Below are 24,450 nucleotides of genomic sequence, written 5' to 3' on the forward strand. Positions count from 1 at the left end.
ATTAATAGCTGTGTGCTGAGTCATTTAGAGGGCAACACCAAATTTACACTGTTATACAAGCTGTGTACTGACTACCTTACATTTTATCAAAGTGTTGTCCCCATGAAAAGACATAATAAAATATTTACAGAAATGTGAGGGGTGTACTCCATATACTGTATACTGCAATATAAAACAATCACAGGTTCAAGTCCCTCAAGAGACTAAAATATAAAAATGAAAAAAAAAAAAAAAAAAAATGGAGCATATATCATACTCCATGAAGCAAAAAAAAAAAAAAAAATTGAAATGCCAGAAAATGTAATAATAATGATCAAAATGAAGTACATATCCAAAATGGTATCAATAAAAATATCCATTGGCAAAAATATAGTTCAGTAAACAAGTCAATTGATCAGAAAATAAAGGAAAGTTAAAGATCTCTAAGAATGGAAACAAACAAAAAAATGTTTTCTTTTTAACCTTTAAAAAAGCACTCTTTGCTCATCTGATGAATCATATTGCCAAGTCATTTTACCACACGCTGAACACCTTAAACATGAGATCATAAAAACAATAGCACGATTATGTGCATGCTTAAGTATTTTTTTTCTTTTCACACTATTTGGAAATGTTTTCTCGCTTTTTATTATAATATATGGTAGAGTGAATGGTGCCATTTAAGTTACAATCCGTCCTGCAAAACACAAGCCTTCATACAGCTTTCAAGCCTGTATGTCGGCGGAAAATAAAAAAAATTATGGCTCTTGGGAGGGTAGGGAAAATAAATAAATAAAAAGATCGCCTGGTAGGGAGGGGTTTAAAAGGGAACCTGTCATATTGGAGTTGCTGTGCAATATATGGGCAGAGTGTGTTATGGAGCAGGAGAAGCCGGACAGATTAATATACAGTACAGACCAAAAGTTTGGACACACCTTCTCATTTAAAGATTTTTCTGTATTTTCATGACTATGAAAATTGTACATTCACACTGAAGGCATCAAAACTATGAATTAACACATGTGGAATTATATATTTAACAAAAAAGTGTGAAACAACTGAAAATATGTCTTATATTCTAGGTTCTTCAAAGTATTCACCTTTTGCTTTGATGACTGCTTTGCACACTCTTGGCATTCTCTTGATGAGCTTCAAGAGGTAGTCACCGGAAATGGTTTTCACTTCACAGGTGTGCCCTGTCAGGTTTAATAACTGGGATTTCTTGCCTTGTAATTGGGGTTGGGACCATCAGTTGTGTTGTGCAGAAGTCTGGTGGATACACAGCTGATAGTCCTACTGAATAGACTGTTAGAATTTGTATTATGGCAAGAAAAAAGCAGCTAAGTAAAGAAAAACGAATGGCCATCATTACTTTAAGAAACGAAGGTCAGTCAGAAAAATTGGGAAAACTTTGAAAGTGTCCCCAAGTGCAGTTGCAAAAACCATCAAGTGCTACAAAGAATCTGGCTCACATGAGGACCGCCCCAGGAAAGGAAGACCAAGAGTCACCTCTGCTTCTGAGGATAAGTTTATCCGAGTCACCAGCCTCAGAAATCGCAGGTTAACAGCAGCTCAGATTAGAGACCAGGTCAATGCCACACAGAGTTCTAGCAGCAGACACATCTCTACAACAGCTGTTAAGAGGAGAATTTGTGCAGCAGGCCTTCATGGTAAAATAGCTGCTAGGAATCCACTGCTAAGGACAGGCAACAAGCAGAAAAGGTGAACGGATGGACTCTACATGCCTGGTTCCCACCGTGAAGCATGGAGGAGGAGGTGTGATGGTGTGGGGGTGCTTTGCTGGTGACACTGTTGGGGATTTATTCAAAATTGAAGGCATACTGAACCAGCATGGCTACCACAGCATCTTGCAGCGGCATGCTATTCCATCCTGTTTGCGTTTAGTTGGACCATCATTTATTTTTCAACAGGACAATGACCCCAAACACACCTCCAGGCTGTGCAAGGGCTATTTGACCAAGAAGGAGAGTGATGGGGTGCTAAGCCAGATGACCTGGCCTCCAGTCACCAGACCTGAACCCAATCGAGATGGTTTGGGGTGAGCTGGACCGCAGAGTGAAGGCAAAAGGGCCAACAAGTGCTAAGCATCTCTGGGAGCTCCTTCAAGATTGTTGGAAGACCATTTCCGGTGACTACCTCTTGAAGCTCATCGAGAGAATGCCAAGAGTGTGCAAAGCAGTCATCAAAGCAAAAGGTGTTTCACACTTTTTTGTTAAGTATATAACTCCACATGTGTTAATTCATAGTTTTGATGGCTTCAGTGTGAATGTACAATTATCAAAGTCATGAAAATACAGAAAAATCTTTAAATGAGAAGGTGTGTCCAAACTTTTGGTCTGTACTGTATAAATTATCAACATTCCCCCAGTTCGAATGAATCATTAATGCAAAATGTCATGTGGGGCTTTAAAGAGACATGACCAATCTGCATCTATGTTGAGATGGATCAAGGCTTAACCTGAGTATAAATGACATTTATTCTGAATGGCATCTCAACCAACATAGATCCAGACTGATCATGTTTCTTTAAAGCCTCACGTAACAATTTTTGTCACTGATACAATTATCAACATTCCCCCAGAGTGTAGCATGTTTAATGAGCTCCTTCCTACTTTGCTGACCTTCGGATCCTCCATTGCAAGTAAAGACATAAGAATCGTGGGTGACAAAGCCTCTGCATTCAGGAGGCCCACCGGATGCACATTGAGCCAAAATGTATTGCAGAGCAGAGAACCACCAGCTCCCTGCACCACAATTGCTATACATGCCGCCAGCAAATCAGAGGCCAGAAGCCGAAGTAGACATGCCCGTCGTAGGCAGCGCATGACGTCAGTGCCAAACCCACTTCTCTATGCAGGCTATGGAGTACAGGACATCACACGTTGTGTGATAGGTAAGGGGTATGAATTGTTGTTGTTTTTTTTTTAAATGTGTTTGAAAAGAGTACGAGGGTGGGGGGACATTATTAAACAAAGGGGCAAGGGACATGTGACATTACTACAGGCAGGGGGCCAGAATTGAGATATTAGTAATGAAACAGGCCAGGATTCAGAATATTATTAAAGAATGGAGAAATTACTAATGTAAGGGGCCAGAATGAGGAACATAAATTACTGGTTTATGGTAGAAAGTGGGGACCACAATTACTGTATAGGGTCAATTGGGGAACATTATTACTGTATGGGGGCCAGAATAGGGGAAACCATTACTAAAACTTGGGGGGGCATTAATAAAATTGCCCATTGTGGCCCATAAATTAATATACAATATAGTATGGTCCACCTGTATGAAAACATAGAAGGTGGACGCTATTACTGTATCGGAGCAGAAATGGTGGACATTACTATAATATTTTTGCCACTGGGGAGAGGGCATTACTGTTGTATTTGAGCATGTAAATGGACATTCCTACTGAATAATGCCATAAAGAGGAATTTAAAATTTTGCATGGGTGCCACAAAAGGGGACATAAGCATTAATGCTGAATGGGGGATTCAGAGGGGGGATTTCTACTGCGAGGGAGGTCACAAAGGAAGATCACTACTGTAATATATTTTATTTCTGAGGATTCTGTTAGTATGTGGGGGAACAAGCAGGAAGTACTGTTAGGCTATGTTCACACATTGCGTTTTTTCAGCTTTTTTTTTATGCAAATTTTCAGCTGCGTTTTACAGTATCAGCAAAGTCTATGAGATTCCAGAAATCTCATGCACACAGCTTGGTTTTTACTTGATCAGTATTTTGTGCCTTGTATGTTTTTTTGCAGAATAGAGCATGTCACTTCTTTCAGCGTTTTTTCACCCACTAGATGTAATGGGTGGTGAAGAAAACGCTGAAAAAACGCACCAAAAACGCACCAAAAACGCATGTGTCAGGTGTTTCAGCGTTTTTTGTGCCAAAACCAGAATGAGATTTTTTTTTCGCTGAACTTTATGTACATGTATAAAGAGACAAAAGGACAGTGGAAAAAAAAAACAGCAAAAACGCACCAAAAACAAGCAAAAAAAAACAATAAAAATCCTGAACAAACCTCCTGGCAAGAGATCAGGTTTTGTTGCAGAAAAAAACCCCTGAAAAAACGCAATGTGTGAACATAGCCTTACAATGCAGGGCCCCAGGGTGGTACAATTGCACTTTTCTTCTTCATCTGATGCAGTGTAGAGAAGTCGGGGAAAAGTGGGGAGGGTGCTGTAGAAGTGATTAGTTATAGAAGTCTGTATGTTACTTTCTGCAGAGACAAGCAACAGCTGGAAGAATTCATAGTGGTTTGTGCCAGATGAAGAAAAGCAAAACTAATTCCTTCACTTTGAGGAGTTGCCGGAAAGTCACTGGATTCACCTGTACTCTATACACGTATACAGTCTATGGCGCTCCTATGTATAATTTCACTGGTGGCATTATTAATGTACAGTGTTTTTTTTGATAATGGCCAGTATGGTGGTATTATTTTGTTACTATGTGGTCGGGTCATGGTGTGGCAGTATTTATCCCTTGTACTGTATGCGTATTATTTGTATAATTGTCTTCATATAGTAGATTTTGTTCAGTAACAGTATGTGGTGATCATACATGGCTATTGTGTGGCAATATTTAACATCTTTATGTGGCTTATTACCTATTAAAAGTATGGCAAAACTTGTTATTTGGTAACTGTATGACTACTATTTAGATGTATTACCTAGAAAATGATCTTATTATCTGTCATTTTTTTTATGGAAGGAGAAGGTGGGGGGGAGTAGAGCGCAAACATGCGTCTTGATAGTATCTAGAATGCTATAAGGGTCCATACATCTGACCAACGTGCTGGTGGGGGCCCAAATTTTCCCCATGGTCCCATAGGACTTAAAAGCATATCTAATAAATAGTACGGCCTGATTCATCAAGACCATCATTGGTCACGTCGGTCTTAATGAGGGTGCATGTTGGAGTGCGATGCACACCTTCTAACGAATCAGCTGAATCTTAAAAAGTGGCCTGTGGCTTGCCACAAGTCAGACTTGAGAAATATTTGTGGCATATGTATGCCACAGCTCGTTAAAATTTAGCTTTTCAGGAGTAGCTAAGCCCTGTCCCACCCCAGCTACACCCATGTAGGCAGAGCTGGGCAATTTTTGATTACTGTGAATACCTCCGTTGTCTCTAGTTGGGGATTTCTGGGAACATTTAACATAAAGGACTAGGTTCCATTGTTAATATATTCCATTGTTAATATATACGCCATACCAAGCAGATCACTCCACTCTTCCAATAGAAGACACATGAACGCTCAGCAACGTGTGCATGCAACCCCTTTACTTAGTTATAGAATTTGGCGGCTAATGTACTTGCTTTGGTCAGACTTTCAATGTTAGCCCCTATTTCTAGAGAGCCATTCAGGACACCTACTGCTTTAAAGAGGACACGAAAACCAATCTAAATAAAGGTGACAGCAATACGGTCTCTTCTTAGTACAGGAACTAATGTTAATGGAAATAGATGGTGCGGAGCGCATGCAATGGAGACACAGTTAAGTAGGGCTGTAGAGGATAAAATCTGCGTGACATTTATATGTAGGAGTGGTATACAAGAAACTTGTTACCTTTTTTTGCATTATCCGAAGCTCATCACTGAGATTGCTATTAACTTTCATTAACTGTTGAATTTTTGCTTCTGATGCAGTCAGGGCATTCTTAACCTCCAGAAACTCTTGTACCGTAAATGTCCCATCAGATAAGTCCGAATCCAAACTCTGGAAACAAGATGCACATATATGTAACTACAAAACAAAGAGCTTATTTTAAAGCAGAATAAAGTGGATCTGTCACGAGATTACACAATACAAAAGTATCTTACATTATTACACAGATCGCTTAGACCTGATGAAGCTGGTGTTGTTACTTTGAAAATTCATGTTAGAATGGCTGTATAACTCTTTATAAAAGTTTCCACTCGGTCTCCACCCACCTCGACTGATTGACATCTCAATGTGCATCCTGCTGCCGAGACCTCACACTGCTCAGCTGTCATTCAGGCTGCTTGGTTGGACACTGAATACACTTGGATTCTTAAGCAATTTCATTGCTGGACTCAAAATGCTCATATTTATATTAGGACTGTACAGCCATTCTGACATTCATTTAGAAAATAAGTACACCAGCTTCACCAGGTCTAGTAGATCTATTTAAAAATGTATATAGTATGTGTTAGGAAATCTGGTGACAGATCAGCTATAAGACATGGTAGATCTTCTCCTGGCTTTCCAGCTGGAGAAGACCAAGGGTGACAAAACCCAACCAAGATTCTCTATACCCTTTTTTTCAACTAAGACCCAACTGCTCACCATTTCTTTGCCAACCCATACCTACCATACAACTGGAACATTAAATGTAGCTGACAGATTAATTTGCAGGATGCTATCAACACATTTAACAGATCTAAAGAGCACATATATAGTATTTAAAGAGGTATTTATAATCTATCCACAAGATAGGTGATAACTGAATGTTAAAGTCCGGATCTAACCCGTAGGTCACCAAATGATCACTAGAAAGGGGGTCCCGGGTTTCCAGCCCCTGCTCACACAGATTTTCCATGGTGAGGAGTTTGCATGGAGTGAGGTTTCCATTTCTGTAGACTTTAAGTAGGGAAGGAATAAAAGGAGCCGCAATACCAGTTATCAACGGGGGGATAATGATAATATGTTTACGCTGTGCCAAAAAAAACATATATGTGGTTATTCATATATGCTTTTATTTGGAAAACAAAGTCATAGTTTTTATTTTATTTTGCAGAGTTCTGATAACCTAAACAAAACACATCAGCAACTCAAACCTTTCTGTTATGACAATTTGGGGCACTCTATTAAGAGTATTATATTACTATTATATTTTAAATGCAGATATGCAATATATATATATACCTTTCCCCTAATAGAATTGGGTGGAACATTCTCCAAATCAGTTTCTTCATCAGACGCGACACTATCGTAGTCAGGCTGGTCGTTATCTTGGCTTTCGATGCTATGTTGATTGCTTATACTTTTTAAGACCAATTCCACATTATCTAGAATTGAAAATATATAATATAATATAATATAGGAGTCAAAGAGAAGCGATGACCAGCTACAAGATGCATGGAACTGTGCCGGGAGAACAAGTATAGACGACTGTAGATTTTCCAGGAGTGTCATGGCCCCATCAGCTCATTCTGGTGGGTGCTGAGAGTCAAACCCCCAGTGATGATATGCTGAGGACCTATCCCTAAGGAAAGGTCCTGGAAAACTACTTTGTGGTCTTTCATCACATAAAATCCCAATAAAATACATTTAAATTTGTGGGTGTAATGTGGAAAAGTTTAAAGGGTATGAATACTTTATCAAAGCACTGTATTTGGTATATATTGCCTGCGTTCCTCCACCTCTGGGCTACTGTAGGTGTCCTACATGCAACATACAACCCTGACTCAGAAAGCAATTGTATTTCTGAATTCAGGTTTGGGGAGCGTGTCACATGATGAAAAGGCAGAATGCTGACCGTTAAATGTATCATGAGGGTTACGTTAACAATTTTACTATTTTTTTTATTCTTCTGCAGATATTTCAGTATAAGATAAATGGCCTGTCACCAGAGCTCGCGTAGACAATACAGGATTGGATGATACAATATTCCTAATGCAATCAATACGAGTCGCAATTTGAGCCTCACAAATGCATCTCTTATTGATTTACTTTACATTACACAGAATTGACTGCGCAATCTACAGGAATCTAGGAGAATCCGTTTTCTCTCCATTATGAGAGCGCCGTACAGTCTGTGCTGCAATATCTGCAGAAGACGGGAAAAAAGACTAATTACATTATGAAATCATTCAACATGGAGACCGCTGCTAGGAGTTTTGGTATTTATTTTTTTAAATATTAACATAGCCAAAAAACAAGGGTCAGCACATCATTTAGTATAGGTGTAATATGAAGGTGCACATATACACTGTGATCATTAAAAGACAAATATAATCTAAAATAAAAACAATGCATAAAATCACTGCAGTAAATAAATACATAGTAACAAATAAAAAATATAGGGTACTTAGTTGACTTTTTTAAATAAAAAAAAAAAGAAAAGTAAAACCATCCCACTGCCACAAAGTGACCCAATCAGGACAGTCTCTACTTTAGTAACTCACCTTATTATGTGCTAACTGGACGCAAAATAGACGGGGGCAGAACAGGACCAGCTCCTGACTATATTGTACGCCTGCCCGCGAAAATCTAACAGGTACACATGGTAAAAGTACTGTAGTTAAAAAGTGAGATTAGTTTCCCTGGCAGCAGAGCTTGGCTGTGTTCTCACTTTCATTCAATACAATATTCGGTTTTCAGAATAAACACATCATACTGTATTCAAGAATACGGTTTAACTAATTACCTTTGGGTGCAACGACTGAATTTCCCTGTTGTCGTCTTTTGGCGTCACTTAAAATATCTATTACCAGAGTGGCAAATTCATGGGCATTGAAACGGGCCAACTTCTGCCTTCCCTAAAAAACAAGTAGCAGTCCGATAGTGGTAAAAGGCACAAAGATCAGGAATGTGTGTTAAAAGTATAGGACAGCAGTGAATATGTAAGTAAATGTAAAAATAAAATATTATATACAAAAACAAAAGCACAATAAATACATTTGGGACATAAAACGGTATACAGCTGGATGCTTATAATCTGTTCAAATTTTAAAAAGGGGTTGTTCACTACTCAGACAACCCCTTCTCAATTCCTAGGTTTCCCCCCATGTAAGATAGCAACACCTATATTCACCTCTGGTGCCGGCGCTGTTCCAGCTGTGTCGGCGCTGGCTCTCACTGGGCTCAAGTGACATTGTTATGTTCCGCAATCCCTGAGGCCAATCAGCAGCCACTTCACTCTCTCCTCCTTGGGACAAATCAAAAACATCAGGAGGATCATCAGCTTTCACTTAGGCTGTGTGCCCACGATGCATTTTTTAAGTGTTTCCGCAGCGGCAAAAACGTTGCAGAAACGCTTAAAAAACGCATGGTAGAAGGCCTGCCATGTTCCCCAATGATAATCCGCATGTGCTGTGCACATGCTGCGGAAATTTCCGCTGCGGGTCATCATTGCAGAAAAAAACACAGCACTACCAATTATTTTGCGGAAGAGCTGCGTTTTTGCCGCCATTGACTTGCATTGGAACGCATGGAATCCGCATCACTGGATCTGTACATGCGGAATCCATGCGTTTCAATGTGCGGTTGGTACCCGGGTGTGGAGGACAGGAGACTCTCCTCCGGACCCGGGTACCATAGAACCTGTAAAAAAAAAAAGAATAAAATAAAAAATAAATATGATACTTACCTTCTGATGGCCCGCGGTACGCTTGTCCTCCCTTGCCGGCAGATCGCGGTGGACTGAAGGACCTGCGCTGACGTCATAGTCATGTGACGGCAGGTCCTTCAGTGTAGTGTACCGCGAGCTGCTGGCAAGCCAGGACGGATCGAATAAAGACTCCGGGGGCCATCAGAAGGTAAGTATAGATTTATTTTTTTATTTTTAACCATTCTTTACGGTCACACTATATAAATCCATGCCGTTTGCATGGATTTATATAGTGTGACCAAGTTGTCAAGCACTTTCCAAGAGATGCTAAAATCGCTTGGAAGGCGCTTGTCAACCCGCATGCGGAAATGCATGTGAAGAACGCTTCACATCCGCATGTCCCTGGCAGGAAAAAGGCATGTACAATCCGCATGCGTTTTTTCTGCCAGGGAGATGCAGAAATGCTCAGGAAAAAATCCAGAGCATTTCTGCATCGTGGGCACATAGCCTTACTCTGGATTTATGTGATTTGTCCAAAGGAGGAAAGAGTGAAGAGGCCGCTGACTGGGAGGCGGAAACATAGGGATTGATAAGGGGTTGTTCGAGTAATGGACAACTCCTTTAATCATTAGAAAAGATGATTGAGATGTTTGTTAGGAATTTTTTCTAAGCTAAATAAGTTACCTGGTTACGTGTTGAGGAATATTCAGGATTCACAGGAAGGAACGGTACTACAGTGGTCTCAGTGACAAGTGTGCTATGGTTCTGAGTAGCCAGCCAAACTGTAAGCAAAATTAGACAAATTTCAAGAGATATTGGTAGAATTTTTAAATGTTACCTTTAAATTTACACCACTAAAATAAATGTCTTTTTCCTCTAAAAAAAGGGTAACCAGATTGGAGACTCATTCTGCCTGAACCCAAGGCAGCATGACTCTGGGACTGATTGTGGTGTTTCAGAGAGAGCATACTTTAAAAAGCAGACGGGAAGAAGCCGCCTGGGACCTTCCTTAGAAAAGCCATCCTGGGACTATGCATCTTGGGTGACTATTCTTAGTGTTTCTTCTGTATCACCACAGCATTTTAGAGTAAACATCCACGACAGTGTGTGATTCATGCTGCCCATGGTTCGGCTAGCATGAATCTTTTATTGGGTTCCCTTTTAAAAGCGACCCTCTCAACTGATCCTCTCTCACATGAATAAGTCACGGCAGACCATAGGCCTAGAGGCAGCATGAATAAGAGACAGTCCTTGTTACTGCAGCCATGTACGGTAAATTACACGCCGTAACACTGAGGTGTTTAAAAAAATATATATACAGTACTTTAAATCAGTGGCCGGGGATCATGCAACTAGGAGTCCCTCAGACTGACACAGGTCCCTTCCTATGTGTGCATATATCCCTGGCTACAGTTTCAAAGAATGTTTTCTCTTTAACACCATGGCGTTTCAGAGTGAAAAATACAAGGCTGCAATAATGGTGCCAGTCTCGATTTATGAAGGCAATGGATCAACCTGCATGAATCAGCTGAGTGCCTTAAAATTTAACCTACCTGCCTTATGTACGGAATATTTACTTATACATTTGCCTTAAGTTTGGATCAACAATGTATAAACCATACTTAATGGACCTGATAAATATGTTTTTTTCAGCTTTAAAGAGGCATTCCCTAATTATTAAATTACTTTAGCCAGGCAGCAAGAAAATAAATTTGCAATTGACATGCTTTTTCAATCTGCTGTCATTCACCTGCAATGCGAGCTTTTATCTGTCAAAGTGTGAAGCTAGTTACCATGTAGCTCGGCTACTAATACCTACCCAGACCCTGACCAAGTGAGCGCAGTAGCTACAATCCAGGAGAGGTGTTAATTCCTACTATACCATCCACTTCTCTCCTGCCCATTGACTTCTATATACAGGCCCGGCGTCAGCACCCAGGCATGTACAGGGGTACTAAGCAGGCGGGGGAGCCCATTCACCGTCGGGCACCCCTGCGCAATGGGACCCGTGAGCGGAGTGTAGTGCCGGTGTCAGCTTCGGCATTATAATAATATATATATATAAAAATAGGAATCAGCACAAAAAGTTATGTTTTTGGTGCAAAAGAAGCCCCCCAGGTACATACCAGTCCTTTAGATATCCATGCAAAAATGGAGGCAGCACACAGAGTAGAGTGAAGTGATAAGGTTTAATAGCCCATATGGCAACATTTTGGTCCAAATTTTTTTTTGCATGGATAGATAGATATATATACGGTACAGACCAAAAGTTTGGACACACCTTCTCATTTAAAGATTTTTCTGTATTTTCATGACTATGAAGATTGTACATTCACACTGAAGGCATCAAAACTATGAATTAACCCATGTGGAATTATATACTTAACAAAAAAAAGTGTGAAACAACTTAAAATATGTCTTATATTCTAGGTTCTTCAAAGTAGCCACCTTTTGCTTTGATGACTGCTTTGCACACTCTTGGCATTCTCTTGATGAGCTTCAAGAGGTAGTCACCGGAAATGGTCTTCCAACAATCTTGAAGGAGTTCCCAGAGATGCTTAGCACTTGTTGGCCCTTTTGCCTTCACTCTGCGGTCCAGCTCACCCCAAACCATCTCGATTGGGTTCAGGTCTGGTGACTGTGGAGGCCAGGTCATCTGGCGTAGCACCCCATCACTCTCCTTCTTGGTCAAATAGCCCTTACACAGCCTGGAGGTGTGTTTAGGGTCATTGTCCTGTTGAAAAATAAATGATGGCCCAACTAAACGCAAACCGGATGGAATAGCATGCCGCTGCAAGATGCTGTGGTAGCCATGCTGGTTCAGTATGCCTTCAATTTTGAATAAATCCCCGACAGTGTCACCAGGAAAGCACCCCTACACCATCACACCTCCTCATCCATGCTTCACGGTGGGAACCAGGCATGTAGAGTCCATCCGATCACCTTTTCTGCGTCGCACAAAGACACGGTGGTTGGAACCAAAGATCTCAAATTTGGACTCATCAGACCAAAGTACAGATTTCCACTGGTCTAATGTCCATTCCTTGTGTTCTTTAGCCCAAACAAGTCTCTCCTGCTTGTTGCCTGTCCTTAGCAGTGGTTTCCTAGCAGCTATTTATCCATGAAAGCCTGCTGCACAAAGTCTCCTCTTAACAGTTGTTGTAGAGATGTGTCTGCTGCTAGAACTCTGTGTGGCATTGACCTGGTCTCTAATCTGAGCTGCTGTTAACCTGCGATTTCTGAGGCTGGTGACTCGGATAGACATATCCTCAGAAGCAGAGGTGACTGTGACTCTTGGTCTTCCTTTCCTGGGGCGGTCCTCATGTGAGCCAGTTTCTTTGTAGCCCTTGATGGTTTTTGCAACTACACTTGGGGACACTTTCAAAGTTTTCCCAATTTTTCGGACTGACTGACCTTCATTTCTTAAAGTAATGATGGCCACTCGTTTTTCTTTACTTAGAATTTGTATTTTGGCAAGAAAAAAGCAGCTAACAGTCTATTCAGTAGGACTATCAGCTGTATATCCACCAGACTTCTACACAACACAACTGATGGTCCCAACCCCATTTATAAGGCAAGAAATCCCACTTATTAAACCTGACAAGGCACACCTGTGAAGTGAAACCATTTCCGGTGACTACCTCTTGAAGCTCATCAAGAGAATGCCAAGAGTGTGCAAAGCAGTCATTAAAGCAAAAGGTAGCTACTTTGAAGAACCTAGAATATAAGACATATTTTCAGTTGTTTCACACTTTTTTGTTAAGTATATAATTCCACATGTGTTAATTCATAGTTTTGATGCCTTCAGTGTGAATGTACAATTTTCATAGTCATGAAAATACAGAAAAATCTTTAAATGAGAAGGTCTGTCCAAACTTTTGGTCTGTACTGTATATGCCCATATAGATGTCTTAGGAGGGTTAATCCTACTGACAGATTCCCTTTTTAAACAGTAGTTACGTTCCTGGATGTGACAGGTTCCCTTTAAAGGGTTATTGCCTCCTTAGCATACATATATATATATATATATATATATGTATATGTATATATAAAATATATATATATATATATATATATATATATATTTTATATATACATATATATATATTTTATATATACATATATATACATATATATATATATATATATATATATACACACACACACACGTATACATGCCGGGAGTGGGGGACGAGGGGGCCACGCATGCCGGGAGTGGGGGACGAGGGGGCCACGCATGCCGGGAGTGGGGGACGAGGGGGCCAGGCATGCCGGGAGTGGGGGACGAAGGGGCCAGGCATGCCGGGAGTGGGGGACGAGGGGGCCAGGCATGCCAGCGTTGGGGACGAGGGGGCCAGGCATGCCAGCGTTGGGGACGAGGGGGCCAGGCATGCCAGCGTTGGGGACGAGGGGGCCAGGCATGCCAGCGTTGGGGACGAGGGGGCCAGGCATGCCAGCGTTGGGGACGAGGGGGCCAGGCATGCCAGCGTTGGGGACGAGGGGGCCAGGCATGCCAGCGTTGGGGACGAGGGGGCCAGGCATGCCAGCGTTGGGGACGAGGGGGCCAGGCATGCCAGCGTTGGGGACGAGGGGGCCAGGCATGCCAGCGTTGGGGACGAGGGGGCCAGGCATGCCAGCGTTGGGGACGAGGGGGCCAGGCATGCCAGCGTTGGGGACGAGGGGGCCACGCATGCCAGCGTTGGGGACGAGGGGGCCACGCATGCCAGCGTTGGGGACGAGGGGGCCACGCATGCCAGCGTTGGGGACGAGGGGGCCACGCATGCCAGCGTTGGGGACGAGGGGGCCACGCATGCCAGCGTTGGGGACGAGGGGGCCACGCATGCCAGCGTTGGGGACGAGGGGGCCACGCATGCCAGCGTTGGGGACGAGGGGGCCACGCATGCCAGCGTTGGGGACGAGGGGGCCACGCATGCCAGCGTTGGGGACGAGGGGGCCACGCATGCCAGCGTTGGGGACGAGGGGGCCACGCATGCCAGCGTTGGGGACGAGGGGGCCACGCATGCCAGCGTTGGGGACGAGGGGGCCACGCATGCCAGCGTTGGGGACGAGGGGGCCACGCATGCCAGCGTTGGGGACGAGGGGGCCACGCATGCCAGCGTTGGGGACGAGGGGGCCACGCATGCCAGCGCTGGGGACGAGGGGGCCACGCATGCCAGCGCTGGGGACGAGGGGGCCACGCATGCCAGCGTTGGGGACGAGGGGGCCACGCATGCCAGCGTTGGGGACGAGGGGGCCACGCATGCCAGCGTTGGGGACGAGGGGGCCACGCATGCCAGCATTGGGAACGAGGGGGCCATGCATGCCAGCATTGGGGACGAGGGGGCCATGCATGCCAGCATTGGGGACGAGGGGGCCATGCATGCCAGCATTGGGGACGAGAGGGCCATGCATGCCAGCATTGGGGACGAGGGAGCCATGCATGCCAGGATTGGGGACGAGGGAGCTATGCATACCAGGATTGGGGAAATTTACCAGTAGCTGCTGCATTTCCCACTTTGGGCTTATACTCGAGTCAATAAGTTTTCCCAGTTTTTTGTGGTAAAATGAGGTGCCTCGGCTTATATGCGGGTCGGCTTATACTCAAGTATATACGGTAAATGGGAAAGACATGTCTTGATGTCTCAAGACTGGACACTGCCTCATTATAGGGAATCTTCCGTGGGGGGTTCCGCCTGAATCATGTATTTCAGAGATTTACACGGAAACCCCGATGTAAGTGCTCAGCGTAGAGCGCAGGATAAATGTGAGGCGAGTCTTACTGCGATCCTCATGCGGTATAATTGATTAGGCGACTTTATTCTTCAGGACGATGCGATTACAGCGAGACCAGATTTGTATCGGGTTTTTATGTTTGGCTGCTGTCACACACTAAAAGATGTTTTGTTTTTTTTGCATCGCCATATTTTCAGAGATATAATGTTTCCATGTTTCTGCCGACAGCGTCATGTGATGGCTTGTTTATTGTAGGACGAGGTGACATTTTTATTGGTACCATTTTCGGGCACATGACATTTTTTGATCGCTTTCTATTCTGATTTTTGTGAAGCAGAATTAACAAAAGCCAACAATTCAGGAATTTTGTTTTGTTTTTTTTTATGCCGTGCTGCGTGTGGTAAAATTGCTAAGACAACGTTATTCTTCGGGTCAGTACGATTATAGTGATACCACATTTATATCATTTTTTTTATGTTTTTACACAAAAACTTTTTATAGAAAAAATTATTATTTTTGCATCGCTTTGTTCTGAGAGCTATAACTTTTTTACTTCTCCGCTGATGGAGCTGTATGGCAGCTTGTTTTTTGCGGGACAAGATGACGTTTTCAGAGATACCATATTTATTTACATCGGACTTTTTGATGGCGTTTTATTACACAGCAGTATGATGAAAAAAACATAGCATTTGCTATGCTCACTGAAGTGGTTAAGTAGTGTGACAATCTTATAGAAGGGTCGTTCTGGACACAGCGATACCAAATGTGTACTTTTTTGTTAATTAATTGGTTTTATTAATTTATTTATTTATTTTATGATTTCTTTTTCTTTTTTTTTTAAGTATTTTTACAATTTCTTTTTACTTTTTTACTTAGTCCCTCAATGGGAGTTTAACTTTTATCACTTTGACCACTTGTATAATGCATTGATATGCATTATACCGGTCAGTATTATGCTGATAGAAGCCTTTTTAAGATTACACTCCCTGGCATGGCCTAAAACAGGACACCGTAGCTGGCAGACATGGAGGTCATCATGACGACCTTGGGTAGCCATAGCAACGATCAGGCCATCACGATGTCGTCACAGGGGTGCCATGGGAAGGGAGAGGGAGCCCCATCCCTCTCAAAGCTGTCTAAATTTTGCGATCACTATTGATCGCAGCATTTAGGAGAATAAATGGCCTGGAGACTTAGGCTATGTTCGCACATGTTATGTTTTTCAGCGTTTTTTGCTGCAGATTTTTATGCAAATTTTCAGCTGTGTTTTGCAGTACCAGCAAAGTCTATGAGAAACCAGAATTTTCTGTCCACACGTCGTTTTTTTGTTGTTGCGTATTTTGGGCCTTGGTTGGGTTTTTGGAAAATAGAGCATGTCCCTTCTTTCAGCGTTTTTTCACCCATAGGAAGTAATGGGGGGTAAAAAAAAACGCTGAAAAAACTCTCCAAAATTTGCATCAGTGTTTTTTAGTGCTTTTGATGGCAAAATAGAATGGGGTTCTTTTTTTCACAGAACTTTATGTACATGCATAAATAAAGATAGAAGGACAGTGAAAAAATACGCTGAAAAAACGCACAAAAACAAAGGGAAAACCAGCATTTTTGACGCAGCTGATTTCCTGCCAGAGATCAGTTTTGCTGCAGATTTGTGACGTAAAAAACCCCCCACAACATAGAGGATACCTCTGAAGAAATGAAGCGTTATCTAAGCTCAAATTCTCAGGCCAGGAATACAAGATCCACGATGGCTCAAAAAACACCCCGTGACAATTCTTCATCACGGGAGTCCCTGATCTCCCATGGTTCCCTTCCTAAGCTAACAGATGAACATGAAGGAGACAGTGAAGCTGCTGATGACATGAATATATCTGAACTAAGCAAATACATAAAAACTCTACCTACTAAAAAAGATCTGGAGGAGTTTGTGTGCAGACTAGAAAATTATTATAAAAAAAAGAACTCCACAACCTGAAAGCTGAATTCACCTCACAAATTGAGAAAGTGGAGAAATCTCAGGAAGATATTCTCCAAGAACTACAAGTTCACAAAAGATATAATTAAACACACTCTCAAACTGGAGGACATATCATCTGGACTGGAAGACCTGGAAAACCGTAATAGACGAAATAATATCCGTATACGCGGCTTACCGGAATCCATAAGTACATCAGAACTCGATTCCACAGTTCAAAACATTTTCCTGGACATATTAGATAACAAAGCTAATACAATAGAATTTGACCGCATTCATAGGTCCTTGAGCCCAAAACCATCATCAGAAACACGCTCTAGAGACGTTATTTGCAGAGTTCACTATTACAAAGTTAAAGAAGCCATCATGACAGCCTCAAGACAAAAAGGGAACATAAATCACGCTGGTCATCAAATTTTACTGCTCTCAGACTTATCCAGACACACGCTACAACTACGAAGAGCGCTTAAACCATTATTATCAGGCCTGAAAGAAAGACATTTCCTACAGGTGGGGCTACCCCTTTCAACTGACAGCCTTCAAGGGAGGGAAACTGCCATATTCCGTCGTGTTGGAGACTTGGCTAACTTTCTTGGAACTTTTGAACTCCCAATCATAATAGACCTTCCTGAATGGCCTCAGATCCCATCACTCCCGGATGCACCACCAAGATGGCTCAAAGCTCATCAAACCAAAAAAACAGAAGAACCACAGGGCACCTTCTAACGTGACCTGAAGAACTTCTCTTTTTTCATTCCCTTGACGCATTACCCTGCTTTTGTTCCCATATCCTCTTTGGTCTATTTTTACCATAAGACGGGGACCACACATAATAATAATCTTTATTTTTATATAGCGCTAACATATTCCGCAGCTCTTTACATACATTATCGTCGCTGTCCCCATGGAGTGTGGGAGGAAACTGGAGAACCTAGAGGAAACCCACGCAAACACAGGGAGAACATACAAACTCCTTGCAGATGTTGTCCTTGGTGGGATTTGAACCCAGGACCCCAGCGCTGCAAGGCTGCAGTGCTAACCACTGCGCCACACAAGGTTCAGTGAACCCACCTGGACTCATCATATTTGACTTTTTTCCAAATTGCCTGTTTGTTACTAAGTGAATTTTGACGAGTTTCAGTTACATTCCAGTTTACCATATATTTGTGCTGTGGTGGCAATATTTTATAGGAGGGAGCCCTGCTGTAATTACCCACTCACCATTTTCATCTAAAGGTCGCACAAGAAGACCAACCCTGGTGGATGGTTATGAGTAGCAGGGTTTGATTAGTTATTGATATGTCCTATAGTCACTTGCTCACACAGGGTTTTGAGCTGATTTAACTTTAACTCTAGCTATAACTTTAACCCTAATCTTAAATTTAAACTTGCCACCTATTTGATAGGTTTAGTTAGTAATAGTTCTAGTACATATATGAGACCTGTTGGGTGGAGGGGGAGCATGGCGAGAACGTTGATTCGTCCTTTGCATCCTTTCACTCCTTTTTGGTGCTTAGGTAGAAAATTGCTACCAATACTCGCACCAATGGCGCTTGATACTCGGTGTTCAAGTCCCAATATCACTCACCCTAACCTCTTATCTCTCCTCTTCTATCTTCTCCTGCTTCCTTCTTACCAACATACCCTCTCCCCTAATTCTACCGCTTCTCCCCCAATTTCTCCTCCGGATTAGGTTCCAGGGTCTCGGGCCTCAGAAAAATTCATAGACTATGGATAAAATCAAATTCTGCTCCTTCAACATGAAGGAGATAAATATACCAGAAAAGAAAAGACAGGTATTATACTCAAACCACAAACAACGGGTCTCAGTCTTAATGCTCCAAGAGACTCACTTTAAAACTGGGGCTGTACCACAATGTATATCGAAATATTATCCTAAGTGGTTTCATAGTTCCAACCCAAATTCCAAATCTAAAAGGTGTTTCAATAGCCTTCCATAAATCTTTCATGCCTGAGATCCTGGACTCCATAATCGATACAGAGGGCAGGTATATATTTCTACAAATTTCCTGGGCGGCCGGCAAACTTGTTATCGCTAACTTATATTTTCCAAACCAAGGGCAACAGAGATTTGGGGCAGAATGTAAGAGGCGACTTGAGGAGTTTGCTGGCTCCTCTCCTGTGATACTCGGGGGCAACTTCAATCTTCCTATGAATCCCACATTAGACGTTTCCTCGGGTAAGTCTTCATGCTCCCCTTCTTCTTTACAACCGGTAAAGAAACAGATGCGCAGCTTGAGACTGGTAGACGTCTGGAGGGTTTTGCACCCCAACACTAAAGATTTTAGTTTCTTTTCGCGGGTACACAATACCTATAGCAGAATTGATTACTTTTTCGTTTCCCATAGCTTATTAGATTTCCTAATTAAGGCAGAGGTGGGGGTCGATACTATGGTGGCACCACGCTCCCATATTCTTCTCGATACTATTAAACCCATATCATACACCAGGCTTCTGATGGAACCTAAATGAAAATTTACTTCAAGACTCATCATGCAGGTCAGAAATAGAACAAGTAATAACCAATTTCATGGCCGATCATAGTGGAGACTCGTCATCTCCATCTATCAGATTGGAAGCACTAAAATGTGTCCTGAGGGGTGTGTTTATATTCCATGGAGCACGCCTTAAAAAGGAGCGAGCCGACGAGGTAGTCAAATTATCTGCTCAGATTCTTACACTTGAAAAACAACATAAACAAGACTTATCTGCGAATACATATTCACATCTTTCCACAGCTAGGCAAAAATTACTTGCCATAATAGACCAGAAGACACGATGCTTCAGAGAATGAATTAGCAGCCGCTTTTATCACTTGGGAAACAAAAAAGTGGTAAGTTGCTGGCTAGGGCTATTCACCCACGTAACCCAAACACATATATTCCATTCATTAAAAACTTGAAGGGGAAGAAAGTCCACAGTACTAGCGATATACTTGCTAGTTTTAGTGATTATTATAAATCCCTGTACAATATAGCTGGACATTTTAAAAGACCTCCCAGTGAAGGCACTCCGCGACAAAATCAAATCATACCTACAACAGAAAAAACTACCCACAGTCCCGGAAGAAACACTATTAGATCTAGAAAAAGATTTCTCCCTTGAAGAAGTTACTTCAACCATGAAAGAATTAAAGTTGGGGGAAAGCTGTGGCCAGGATGGATTTTCCGCTGGTTTCTATAAACAGTTTACTTAACTAGTGAGCCCCTTATACCTCTCAGTATGTAATTCCATGTCTTTGGGAGGCTCTTTCCCATCTCAGGCCTTATCTCCCCATATTACAGTGCTCCCCAAACCTGGAAAAGACCTGTCATCGTGTAGCAGCTACCACCTCATTTCCCTGATTAATCTAGACATCAAAATGTATGCAAAAATGATCTCAAATAGACTACGTCCTCTTCTTCCAGGATTGATAAATCAGGACTAGGTGGGATTCGTCCCGGGGCCTGAGGCAAGAGACAATACCATAAGGACTGTTTCGCTGATGGATGGAGCAGAGAGGGGGGCAGATCCTATGTGTGTTCTGTCAATCAACGCCGAAAAGGCGTTCGACAGGGTACACTGGGAATTCATATTCCAAACTCTTGAAGGAATTGGCCTACGAGAAAATATGCTCCGTAGAATAACAGCATTATACACTTCTCCTACTGCTCAAGTAAAAGTTAATGGCTCTATATCAAACTCGTTCCTAATACAAAATGGTACGAGGCAAGGTTGCCCCCTTTCACCCCTCCTATACATACTAACCATCAAGTCTGTGGAGTCGGTAAGCCAAACCTCCGACTCCTCAATTTCCATGACACCGACTCCCTCATACATGGCTCATGCTTAACTGACAAATTTACTGTATCATAGATTCATCTCAGCTAAAAGTCTAGACCCTTCGATCAGGAATCCATGACCAAGACCGTGTAGGTTGAAACGCCTAGGACTTGTTCCCTGCACTGGGATTGCTCACTTCTGCATGTCTGTGCTTTTTAACATGATGGCTAAATAAACGTCAAGTTTTAAGAACATTATCTCCTGTGGTCGCTGGAGACAACTCTTCTTGCATATTAGACCAGGAATAGGACAGAAATTTATAGGACATTTCATAACTTTCCCAAATTCTTATGAAAAAATATTCCCCGCAAACTGCATTGAACTGCTGTACCCAATTTATTATATATTTTAGGAGTCGGTCCATTTTATACCGACTCCACCAAAATGGGCTCCGACTGACTCCACGACTCAAACTCCACAGCCCTGCTCACCATGGAAAACCTTGCAACCGCAATACGTGGCAATCTCTCGATTAAAGGAGTGAAGTTGCAATCGGAGGAACACAAACTAACTTTATTTGCAGATGACATTCTTTTATATATTACATCCCCCATAACAAGTATAAAATATAATTTCAGAATTACATAAATTTGGATCCCTAAGTAACTTCAAAATAAACTCCCACAAATCTGAGATAATGAACATATCATTAGAACCATCATTGGTGAACCAATTAGCTTCTTCCTTTCAAATAGCGTTCTGATTCGATCACCTATTTAGGAATCAAATTAACTGCCAAAACGTCTCAGTTGTATGATGCCAATTTCAAGAATGTTCTACACGTAGCTGAACTTGACCTAGAGAAGTGGCATAAATTACAACTATCCTGGTTTGGCAGGGTTAATGATAAAAATGGACCTTATACCACGCCTTTTATACTTTTTTCAAATGATTCCGCTATACCTACCTGCTTCCTTTTTCTCCAGACTTAAGAAAGCGATCTCCAGATTCATTTGGTCACATAACCAACTACGTCTAACTCACTTTTTACTAAGCAGGCCTAAACAAGCCGGTGGAATTGGTCTTCCCGATTTTACCCTATATAGTTATGTATCACTCGGCACATGTATACTAGATTTATTTCACAATGGGAGAAATAAAAAATGGGTTTATCTAGAAAAGGATCTCATCTGCCGTGACCCTCAGGCAGGCCTGTGGTCTACAAGAGCAGTGGAAGGAAGAGTTCCCTTCCCTTCCTCACTAAGAATCTCATTCTACATATTATATCCATTTTAAATATCAATTGAGTTTGAAATGTTCTTGTCTCTCAGGTTCTACTTGACTAATCACTGACTGTCGGATATTATGCTCTGTATCCATGGATCAAATTATCAATGCTTTAACAGTTAGATAAGCTATATGATAATATGCGGTCTGCAATAAAATTTGGCTTTGCCATATGGTTTTTGGGGGTGTAATGGGTGGGGGGGGGGGGGGGAAGGGGAACGGGTGGGTTTTGAAGGGCATTGCCAGTTGGGTGATGCCTCAATGTTGTTTATGTGTAATGTTCAAAAAGTATTTTAATAAAAAGTATCTGATTTAAAAAAAAAGAATCTCATTCTATTTATTAAACAAGGGAATATGGCTCTTTATATTTCTTCCTCGCCAGGACCATTAACGCCAGTATACAATAACCCAGCATTCCCAGCAGGTATCAATAGATCAAATTTCTTAAACAAACATAAAAATACACAACCGATTCTATATGATTACATAAACCAAACTGGAATGAGATCATTACAAGAAATCTTCCTAGGTGAAGAAGCCCCTGCAGGTTCCTGTTTTTTCTATGAACAATTAAAAAGCTATATTAATACAATGGCCAAATAAACTAATATTTTTAGACCGCTTAGCCCCTTCGAAACATTATGTATATCAAAGAACCCTCCAGACCATACCGTCTCTCTCTTATACAAACTCTACCAAGAGGAACAAAACTTCTCATGATTTTCCTTTGTTCTTCTCAAAATGGGAGAGTGAATTGGGACGACCTCTGTCTCCCAAGGATCAATCGAAAATTCTATTATTCACATTCCGATCTTCGTTGTGCTTGGTATCACATGAGAGGAGTTCCAAGATCTTATCAAGATGGTATAGATGTCCCTCGACCATTCATTCTATGTTCCCTACAACCCCAGACACCTGTTGGAGATGCTTAGAAGAAAAAGGCTCATACACACATATATGGTGGGCGTGCTCTCCTATTAAGAAAGTATGGGTGGCAATTTTCGAATTGTACAATCAACTCTCTCTACGCAAGATTCAACCCTCAATGGAATTAGCTTTATTATCCTTAAGTGACAATTCGATCTCTAAATTCAAGAGGGGCCTTCTTAGACACTTTCTCACAGCCACCAGGAACTTGATTCCCCGGTATTGGAAACAAGAAAAATCGCCACCACGTTCTGAATTTGCATCTGAACTTAATAACATCTATAGAATGGAGCAGATGATAGGTCAGGTTACTGCAGATCCTGATAAAGTTTATAATACTTGGGCTCCCTGGATCGCATTTAGGGAGACTCCAGACCTGGATTCCTGGCTGACAGGACATCAACCCGCACTCTAAAATAGAATGTCCAACTTCATACCCCCGATACTTTGAGACTCACAAGCAAACCATGTCCTGGATCAGTCGACCCCTGTCTACTCATCGGGTGGGGGATCCGGGCTAGTCCGGAGATGAGATCTTAGTTTCAACCCGCTCCTTTTTCCCTTTCTGCTCTTCCCCTCTCATACTTTTTTAATCCCCTCTATATATTCCCTTTTTACACATGTTTCTACTATTTTATTTCATTTCATACTCCAATATTGATTAGAATGATTATTAACGATTCTAAGGTTATGTAATCCACACTGTAACTTTTAATTGTTATTCATTTATAACTAGCATTTTCTCAATAAGTCAAAACTGTGATTTTCTTTTGCTGTGTCATACTTAGTTTCAATAAACTTGATTTACACAAAAAAAAAAAAAACACACAACATGTGTGAACATAGCTTTAAGCCGAGCTCCCAGCAGCGATCGTGCGTGCACTGCTCCTGTGCCCGCAAGATCGCCATGCTGTAAACTTACGTAATTTTGCAGGAACTCCTTCCCGACCATGACGTCAATTTACGTCAAATATTGTGAAGGAGTTAATAACTCATTGTTGCAACAAAGGGCAAATTGGAGGCTGGGGAATAACTCGTAACACATATAATTATGCAACCATGAAGCAGAGAACTGCTTTTGTGGATATTTTTATTTGCAATAACCTACTGACAAATCCAACATGAACGCTTTGTGTTATACAAAACACAGGAAAACAGAAACCTAAAACAGCAGAGGAAACACCACCAGCTACAAGTCATAAGCGCCTATTTCCTCCGGGATAAATAAAGTATATCTTATTGCAGTCAGTTTTCTACTGATGCTCAAACACACAAACTTTTTAATTGCCTGTATTTATGGCTCAAATATATATATATATGTGTACAGATATCACCCTGTGTACAGATTTAAGCTCCCCCCAACTCCAGAAGGAGAAATAGCTGGAGCTCAGAATACTTGTCCCACTACATCACTGGCTTTGTAAATGTGATGAAGGCTTTCAC

The 24,450-nt window shown here is 41.8% G+C and overlaps 1 protein-coding gene across 9 annotated transcripts in view; it reads right to left on the reverse strand.

Annotated features, from left to right (window-relative positions):
- The window catches only part of GIT2 (GIT ArfGAP 2), a 96,529-nt gene that overhangs the window by 40,615 nt on the left and 31,464 nt on the right, over nt 1-24,450 (reverse strand). For all 9 annotated transcript variants that reach the window (XM_073672781.1, XM_073672838.1, XM_073672789.1 and 6 more), the window contains exons 11-14: nt 9,990-10,087; nt 8,403-8,514; nt 6,899-7,041; nt 5,579-5,728 (exon numbers count right to left, since the gene is read on the reverse strand). In XM_073672781.1, the coding sequence (XP_073528882.1) occupies nt 5,579-5,728; nt 6,899-7,041; nt 8,403-8,514; nt 9,990-10,087 (503 nt within the window). The remainder of the gene's footprint in view (nt 1-5,578; nt 5,729-6,898; nt 7,042-8,402; nt 8,515-9,989; nt 10,088-24,450) is intronic.

Source organism: Phyllobates terribilis, unplaced genomic scaffold (assembly GCF_046119375.1).
Source record: "Phyllobates terribilis strain yellow unplaced genomic scaffold, ASM4611937v1 Scaffold_1__5_contigs__length_1240528914, whole genome shotgun sequence".
Taxonomy (NCBI): Eukaryota; Metazoa; Chordata; class Amphibia; order Anura; family Dendrobatidae; genus Phyllobates; species Phyllobates terribilis.